The following is a 9,693-nucleotide window of genomic DNA, read 5'->3' on the forward strand; positions in this document are numbered from 1 at the left end:
TTAATTGTGCTCTTAAATACCTTTTGTAGAGTACCAAAACATAATAGCCGTTTAACAAAACAAATAAAATTTTATAATATTTAATAAAATTTATTTAATTATTGACAAGTTGCAAAAGAAGATAAATAATTCATTAAAATACGCCATAAATTTTGTATAAACTTTTAGAATGGTTGTTAGTTAAATAGTCAAAAAGCTTTTATTTTTAATTCTTTTATAATTACTAATTGTTATTTTAGATAAAAAATATATGAGGTGTCAAAATTTTTGCACTACAATAAACTCTTATAGTCAAATAAAAAAATTCACAAATAAAAAACTAGAAAATTTTTTTGTTTGCAATTTTTCCCGTGTCATATTTTTTTTTTTATTTTGTTAATAATTTTTTATTTTGAGCTGAAAAAAAAATTAGTTATTTAAACAAAAGTATTTTAATTTTTGTACATTTTTGCACAATTTTTAAATACAATTTATTACTATTTTTAGTTATTAATTATAGTGAACGCGTGTCCAATCATTATGACTAAAAATAATATTTGCACTAATGTTAATTTAATTAATTCCTTTCACTTCCAAGTTTATTTTAAAATATTCATAATGTTTAAAACATAATTGTTTTTATGTCATTGTATGTTGATGTCTCATAAATTCATATTTTCTATTTATTTATTTATATACAAACAGTAGGAATTATTTGCAGAGCTTGATATATGGTAAATTAAAAATTAATCTATATTGCAAAACTCAAAACCCCATAGATTCATATATTGTAGACAAAAAATGTAAAAAACTTTTTCCGAAATTTGAATCCTTTTATTTTATTTGACACGCACGTAGAAATAAATTTAAGCCGAGTCTAAGGTCAAATTTTGCCCAGATCCGTCACTTATGTAATAGAATAAGCATTGAAGAAGTATTATATCTGAATATTATCACATATGGTTATATATTATAACACGTAAGTGGAGACAGAATCCGTCGATAGTGAGAGTGGGTGATATGGTGATAAACTGGGAGGATAGCGTTAAATATCTTGGCATCACGTTGGACAAATGAACATGTTCACCTGAAAAAATTTAGCTGTGCCAAAATTTTTTATTACCTCCAACCACTATTCAGAAATGAAAATCTCAATGCTAAGAACAGGAAACTGATATATAACCAAATAATTCGTCCGTCATTTCTATGTGGTTGTGTAGCGTTTAGCAAAGCTTCAAACACTGATATTCACCAGCTAGAAATTGCACAAAGCCAGGCTCTAAGACTTATCAAAGTTCCATGGTACATTAGGACATATGACATCCTCAGGGACATCAAGATTGATCCCATCAAAAAATACATAAAGGATAGAGCCCTGAAATTATTTGCGAAATCTGACAGACTAACCAACACCGCGTTATGTGTGTTGGTTATAGGCTCCTCGGGAAGGTATGCAGATCTGAGGTCAATTATTACTTAGTCTGATGAAGTGATAAACAATAATCTAGTCAAGGTGTAGAGAGGGATTTTGAAGAAACCTCGAGTTAAAAAAGAGTATAAGTACTCAAGTGCACTAGCTCAAAACAGCTTCAACATAATAATGGGCATATACATTTTAACATATGGAAAAAAATTCATAAGAAAATAATCATTTTCACTACAATTGTTGTGTAGATACTTAGACTGACAATAAAGTTTGTTTAGGTAACTATCACTGCCTTAAGTAATACCCCTCACCGAATATATGAATCTAATATCGACGAGCTTAAGAGCTCAAGTCTTTGGCAGTTTCGACAAATAAGGATGACTTCTTAAGGAAGTTAAGTCTATAGTTATAAGTAAGATTAAATCCTCTTATTCGAAATAAAGTTTTTTTTACACTCTAAATTCGAGCAATGTGGTTTAAAGACTAACAATAGCTGTTAGTAACACCTTGTTTCTCACCAACGAAGATGCTATATTCACACATTTTCCCCATTAATATTTATGTGTTTACACCAAAAATTACTTTGAGAATTTAGATGTCTGTTTAAATTAATATTTCGATGTACATAATATCGTCAACTAAATTGTATTAGATTGTTATTTACTTACTATTGTTTGGGTAATGCGGTCTGGCTTTTGATAGATTTTATAATAAAGCAAATCCCTTATTATGCAGACTGATTTCTTCCAGTTTTAGTTAGATTAGATGAGTACAGAAAAGTGATTCCTGTCGACTTTGTCATAAGAAGAAGGAAACATCAGAACATATCCTATGCTACTGCCCAGCGGCGGCACAACGAAGACTCGACTATCTTGAAAGCGGGATATTAGTCCCAAATCAAATAGGTAAAATTAAACCCACAGCAATTACGAGATTTATAAGTAGTCTAGAATTTTTTTAGTTTGGCCTTTAGGCGCACAATAGATCTTTTAGGTCGGGTGCATTTATAGTCGACAGTTTACTCTCTTTTTGCAAACTGTGGACTATAAGTGTCGACAGTTTATTATTGCATTCGCATTACTAGAATGGTGCTTCTGTGAAAAAATTTTGTTGGATGAGGGAGATTTTTAAAATAACGATTGTTCTGGATGTTATGCCGTAAAATAAGCTTAATTAAGATGTGTGCGATTTCGTAACTTTTGTAAATATTGTAAATATTTGTAGATTTGAAAGATTTTAAAGAGGGAAAATCCTTCAAGCCGATGTTCTAGCAATTCTAGTATAGTTATCTTTTTTTATTCATTTATTTTCTCGATACACATAACTAAAAACCACCATTCAAAAAATACTCTTACACAAGCACCGTGAGTTATTGGATGGTTTATTTTTAATTGAATTCAGCTAATCAATGGACATACAAAATAAAAACTTATATTACTTATAATAAAAACTTTATCTTATCTCTTCATATATAACTTGTTGTTAATCTTCTCATAAATCTAATTGCAAAATCTATTATTAGATTGTTCCAATTATCCTAAGTCGTAATTTTTTTATCTAATTCTATTTTAAAAACGTTTATCTCTTTATATGAAGGAAATGCTCTTTAAACAGTTGGAACCAAATTAAATTTGAACTCACGCGCACACTTCACACTATCACACAGTCATAAAATTTTAATTCCAATAAAATTCCTTAATGAAGCTTATAAACAAAATAAAATTTAATGTTATATTCATGATTAAAAAAAAAATATAAAATCATAAAATTAACTTAGAATAAAAATTAAAATAGTTCTAGAAAGAGGTAACCGGTTGTCTTGTGCGATTAATTTTTTAAATGCTTCTGACAGTTTTTATTTTGAATTTAATTTGATTACCTAAAACTTCTAACTTTTAATTTTATGCTTATTCTGAACTTTTACCAAACTTTTTATAGAACCCAAAACCTGTTCAACCCATAGAACGCACATAACTTTAGGTCGTAAATCTTTAAAATTCCATATGAATCTGGCACTGGTTAGTACGGTTATTTGTTGGCTAATGTGACTTTAAAGTCTGACAGTTTGATTACTCATGATTTTTGGTTTGATAACGACTATACCGGACAGCTGCCACCAAGTCTGGCATTAAGATGATGGAACATTCTTTTGATGTTCATGAGAATACATTAAATAATGAACTAATTAAATATTTAAATAATTAAATGAAAATCAAACAGTGTTAAGCTTTAATTAAATTAAGAAAAATTTAATTTTATTGTTAAGAAATAGCGGTTTAGTATTTATGTATTTCAGTAAAGTGACATATAATTATTTAGCGGAAATTTAATGAAGTATCATTCATATCTCCAAACTACTAGTATATGAGTAAATGTTAAATAGCTTTTAATTAACAAAAAAAAATTTGGATTATAATATTTAATGTATTTTTTAATGCTTTTTTAAATGCATTTTTATATACATTTAATTCATAGTTTGTAACATATTCAATTATGTCTCTGTGACATAAAGGTTCAAGTGACGAACATTTTAATGCCATAGTCACCTCACACAACTATGCCCTTTTATTCCAATTTCATGAGGCACTTTCTCTCCGAGATAAAAGCATATAAACATTTAGTATAAGTTGGCAATATACAGTTTATTTTAGTTAACAAATAACATACACTGACTACAAACTAATATTTTTAATTATAAAAAGATTGTCACGTATACAAAATCTTTGAGTTTTTTAATTAAATTTAAAAGACGAAAGTGCCGTCGAAAAATGTACAAAAATTAAAATACTTGTACATATACATGTTAGAATAAATAATAAATGAAAGAATATTTCGTTCTTTTGTTTTGTTGCAATAAGTGGGAAGTATCGACAGCCATAGTGTGAGACTTTAACCCACTAAATCCACCTCTTACAATTAATGGAGAAGATTTCCACCGTAGTGTGAAAACTTCATTCCAGTAATTAGATGAGAGAAATATGAGAAAAAGGTTTACTATTTACCGGACCTAAACCTAGCTTAGGTTTATCTAAGCTACAAAACAAAGGGCGTGCCGCAGGTAGATGGAAAGTAGGTGATTGAGACAGAGTATTTTTGCGTAAACGGAGCGGAGGGGGGAATAGTGGTAGATTCTGTGACTGGAGTCACGAGTGCCATGATTGTAGAGGGGTATTTTTAGGCATTCAAATCCCGAAGTGTTGTTGTGGGTTACAGATGATGTCTTGGACAAGGTCTGCAGGGAGAAGAAACTAAAGAAATAGAAGAGTCTTAAAAAATATTTTTTATATTTCAAAGTATTTTAACCAGTTATTATGTTCTGTAAAAATAATGAACTTAAAGTTTTACAATATATACTTATTACGTTATATATTTTGGAATATCTATAATATATTATAGATATAAATATATTATAGATCTATAATATATTATTACGTCATATAAAGAAAAATTGTATGTCTTTCGCCGCATAAGAAAAGTGAGACTAGCTTACATCTCCTTAAAGTAAGAGGTAAGCTAAGAGCAGTTACATATATACCTGCAGCCGTTCGCAACAAAAAGGAATCAATTAGGCCTCTTTGAGAGCAATTGAATGATAGACTATTATGTTCATAAGGTTATATAATCTAATATAGCATAGAAAAAGCGGAAATATAAGACGTTAGGATGACGAGATTGACATTCTGTAGCAACTCAAGTGTCGATCAAATACAAGAGTCAATGTAGTGATCATAAAACGGATTATAAAAGACACTCCAAAGTATGCATGATGTTCATGTCATGATGTCATGATGTTCAGTCGTTTCATACAAAATCTCTATGACTAATCTGTATTCTATGAATCCAGAACTATATATCATATATCCAACATCCAATATGAGCATAATCATGTGACCATTATATGTTTTTAATTCTTTTATGAATAAATAAATAAAAAAAAATATAATATCTACTCTTATTCACAAAACATGCACAACCAATCAGGCTTTTCTATAAATATGGAAATGACTTTATGTTTTTAAAGCACCAGGACATATTTTTTTATTTCAGGAATCGTAATTTTGGATGATTTGTCAAATTTTGTATATTTTTATACCTTATACAATAGTAAGACAATATAATATATCTTACAAGTAACAAACAGTTTTTAGGTTAGCAAACAAAAACTGTCGCAGGGGTACAACGTTTCTTCAAATCATCTCCAATTTCATTTGCCATTATCGCGTTTCTTCAGCAGTTTAGCATTTTTCTTCAAATATTTAATGGATTCATCAACGTCTAAAGGAATAAGATTCTTGAACACTTTTTGATGACGACCAAAATTAAGTTTTTTAGTCATCTATTATATTGATAATTAGAAAGAATAATTAATAAATTAGCAATATTAAGAATAAACATAGTATTTTCACCTGGTGTCTAGCAATAAGAGACTGTTCTAGTTGTATATCCTTCAGAGTTTTTTTATCTAATTTTGCGGTATATACTGCATCAGTCAATCCATTCATATCTTTACTGATGGAATTCGTAATTGGTGTACATAAAGGTTTTTTTTCCAAAACCACAGAAGTTTTTCCACTTTTCCTAGCATTATTAATACCCTTCTTCTTAGTACTTGTCTTAGAGGTTACATCACTGCCCTTTCTTTTTTTTTCCTTACCATCAATTTCTGTACCACAATTCGGACAAACTATTTTCTCTGACATCAATAAATCTACATTTGTTCTTGAATACTTTGTTAAGCGCTTACAAGTTACTGGCTTTCTACGATTGCAGTAGTTAGCCGTTGCCATTTTTATACTGAATCACAATTTAGAAAATTCCAAATAAAATGAAAAAATACATAATTAAAGGCCAAAAATAAATTTACTTAGATAATCAGAATATGAATATCTAAAATTTTTATACATAAGAAAAAAATTTTTGTTCAAAGAGTACTTGGATTAAAATATTTAAAAGGGTACAATTTTACAATTATAGATTTGGCGCTAAAATTACATTTATATAATTTACATTTAATTACATTTATATATCAATATATCAATGACGTGGAAAAGCACGTACAATTCGTGAATCATCCGGATGCAGTGGTTGTCGGTAAATTGTAGAAAAATGATTTTATGAAGAAGTTTTCTCTCGAAAACTGCCAGTGCTACTACATTGTTCTGTCATAATGTCCATGCTTCTGTGCCATACAGAAACACAGATAGGTTGAGTGTCCTATAGAGCGTAAGTTCTGTTTGTCGTAAAAGAACTCTTCATCCCAATTGTGTACTGAGCTCAAAACAACAGCCATTGGCAATGGTGATTCTTCGCCTGATTTTCAGGCTGATATCGTTATTGCGGTGCCAAAATTGATGAAATCTTTGACAGCTTCGAAAGTATACTCGCCAATCACTACACCGGCATCTGAGTGTCGCACATTTCTACCAGTAGCAGACATATACTACTTTTGCCCTTATTCACCGTTAAGCCCATATTTGCAGATTCCTTCTTGATAGTTGCAAAGTCAGCTATTACATCACCCGTCCAATGATGTCGTTGTCATCGTAAATTAGGAGCTGGATACATTTGTAAAATATGATTACATCACCTATTCAGAGGTATCACGAGGAGGCCGTGCTACAGCTTGAATTGAGGACGACGATTAGACACGTTGTCTTGTGTCCTCGTTCCCAGGAGCTCGCGGTCTCTATGACGTATTGCTCAGCATAAGAGCTGAGACTCAGCAAGATTATTTAGACTCAGCGAGATAAATGTGGCCTTAACTATAGGCGTTTCTTGGGAAAAATTAAAATTAAAACGAAGCACAATCGTTTATTCTGTGAAGCGAAAAAATATCTCTAATGAATCACTACAACCACTCTTAAGTTTTGCAAGCCTTTTGAAGATTCCTTCTTATTTTAAATCTATTCAATTCAAATCCACTTCCAATCAATCAAATATATAATTTCAATAATAACTCATTAAAATCTCATTCATGCTTCATCCATCATTCATTTTCATGTTTTTGTGTTAATAAAAATACAAATTAAGTTTTTTGCTTGCAATTTTTTGAATATAGAAGTATTTGTGGGTCAATCGATGTCAAATTTGTCTAAAAATGAAAGAGGCGTACATATCAAGATGATAGATTTTTTTTCCATAATTTATGTATTTATGTGAATGATCCACAACTCACCAAATAAGAAGAAGTAACACTAACGCATGTTGCATTTTTATTGTCAACAAACTATCTTTGGTAAATTTGGCAAAGGTCATCATAAAAATATCTGAAGGCACAAACGTTTAAAAATCTGTATTAATTATGTCTAATTTATTACAATCATTCAACAAATTTATTTATCAAGTCTTATTTAAATATTATTTGATTTTGATTTTGATTATTGATTAATTGATATCGACTTATCTCCTACAGGTGTCTTTGAGATATCTCGACATGGTGTTGCTTTGTTGCAATTCCACACACAATTTGTTTTGAATTCTTCTACTTTAAATTTAAGCCCAATTATACGATAAATAAAAAAAACTGTCAAATCAAAAATGGTGAGAAACCTACTACAAGACCATACATATTTGATCAATAGTATAAAGCAAGTAAAATATTTTGATTGCTTCATTCATAAATACCCGTATCGTAAATTTATTAAAATTAACTTGGACATAACATATCGTGTTTCATAAAATAATAAATTAATTGAAAAAAATCAATAAAATCATAAAATACTTTTGTTGCACAAATAAAAATTAATTAAAAAATATGATAATTATTTTATTATTTTAAACCACTTACGATTACGATTAGATAAAGATATTGTATAATTAAGATTAATCAAAGATTTGTGGTTTATTATATTAATTTTTTCATATTGAAGAGTTGTTATTTGGAGATTAAATTAACTAGAAGGTTATGTATTTTATACTTAAAGCTTTTGGAATAAAACTTTTATTTAACAAGAAAATATACTTTTTCTGTCATATGCTTTTTACAGGGAATCATCAGACCTCTACCATCCTTTTATATCTACCATCCTTTATCTTTTTATATCAATTTCGATTTCACAGCTAATATTCCTTCATGAATAAGTTTTTCACTCTATCTACTATCCTTCCAGTTTCAGCGATATTCTTGAACGATAGGTTTCATCCTAGTACTCAACAACAACATTCTAGTGTCCAACTCAATATCAATTGAATTTACAAATTTTTATTATAATGCTTTAATGCCTGGCGCGTTAGACCTGCGAAACTGCTAAAGATTGTAAGGACTTCAACTCATTTTGAATCTATAGATTTTCTTTAGACTGCACTCTTCAAATTACTAATACAATTAGGTTCCGAAACATTCAATATTAAAAATAGACTTTTATTTAAAAAAACACAGTTTTAAATTGCTTGTTATCGTTCTTCCCTACTTAGCTTCTATGTATAGACAAGCACTATTTTAAGTTGGAGCTCCAAATACCAATTTTTGTGTGAGCCTCAATATAAGGATTTTGGGTGGTGCGAAAACTTGTTTTATACACTTACATTAATAACTAAGGTATTTAGATAATTCCTCAATCATAATTTATTATCTATATTTAAGACGATTAGATTTCTACTCTGTACGAAACTCAACGTTTCGTATTAACAAGTTACTAAGTGGCGCACTTTTGATCTTTTCGAAGTTTTTAGAAAAATCCACATTGATGTTCGTTAAGTATGCAGAATGTGCTTTATTTCATTGAAGAATCGTTTACAAAACATACATCTATTAACATCGTAGGGGTCTGCTTATTTAAAACCATATGCCTCTTTTCTTATACAGATACTATAAAACTAATAGCAAAATAGACACCAAAAAAATATAGCAAAAAATGATGGTATCCAATGGAAATCTTGTCTGACTGAGCTTCCACAAAAAAAACTAAATCACTATTATTAATTATAATCACTTTTTAATATAAAATAATCACAGCATTCAAATCACATAAAGAGAAAGCCACCTTACAAATTAGTTTAAAAAAATCGAGATGAGAGCCATTCTTCCGAAATAACTTATTATATTTTATATTATTACATTTAATATTTGACAAATTCCAAACTCTAGTAAGATTTATTGAAGATATTATTGAATACATATAGAATTAAAAACCAAAGCTGTGTGGAACAAATCTTTTTCTGCCGCTGTACGTCCTTGTCTTCAATATTCTTCTTCTTAGTGTTCTAATGTTCTTCTTAGTGTAATATTTGACAAATTCCAAACTCTAGTAAGATGTATTGAAGATACTATTGAATACATATAGAATTAA

General features: G+C 29.2%; 1 protein-coding gene across 1 annotated transcript; it reads right to left on the reverse strand.

Annotated features, from left to right (window-relative positions):
- Window positions 1–5,411: 5,411 nt before the first annotated feature.
- LOC119673666 lies at window positions 5,412–6,267 on the reverse strand. The gene is made up of 2 exons (XM_038084852.1): window positions 5,812–6,267; window positions 5,412–5,741 (listed from the first exon to the last, which is right to left on the reverse strand). The coding sequence occupies exons 1-2, from the start codon at window positions 6,190–6,192 to the stop codon at window positions 5,610–5,612; spliced, it is 513 nt and encodes a 170-aa protein (XP_037940780.1). The 5' UTR covers window positions 6,193–6,267; the 3' UTR covers window positions 5,412–5,609.
- Between the last annotated feature and the right edge of the window lie 3,426 nt (window positions 6,268–9,693).

This window comes from Teleopsis dalmanni, chromosome 1, assembly GCF_002237135.1.
Source record: "Teleopsis dalmanni isolate 2A chromosome 1, ASM223713v2, whole genome shotgun sequence".
Taxonomy (NCBI): domain Eukaryota; kingdom Metazoa; phylum Arthropoda; class Insecta; order Diptera; family Diopsidae; genus Teleopsis; species Teleopsis dalmanni.

What these genes read in the sequence shown, in the direction of transcription:
- LOC119673666 (XM_038084852.1), bottom strand. Translation starts at nt 6,192, where the DNA reads ATGGCAACGGCTAACTACTGCAATCGTAGAAAGCCAGTAACTTGTAAG. An exon ending in CTCTTATTGCTAGACACCAG is followed by an intron (nt 5,742 to 5,811) that starts GTGAAAATACTA and finishes TCAATATAATAG; the next exon opens with ATGACTAAAAAACTTAATTT.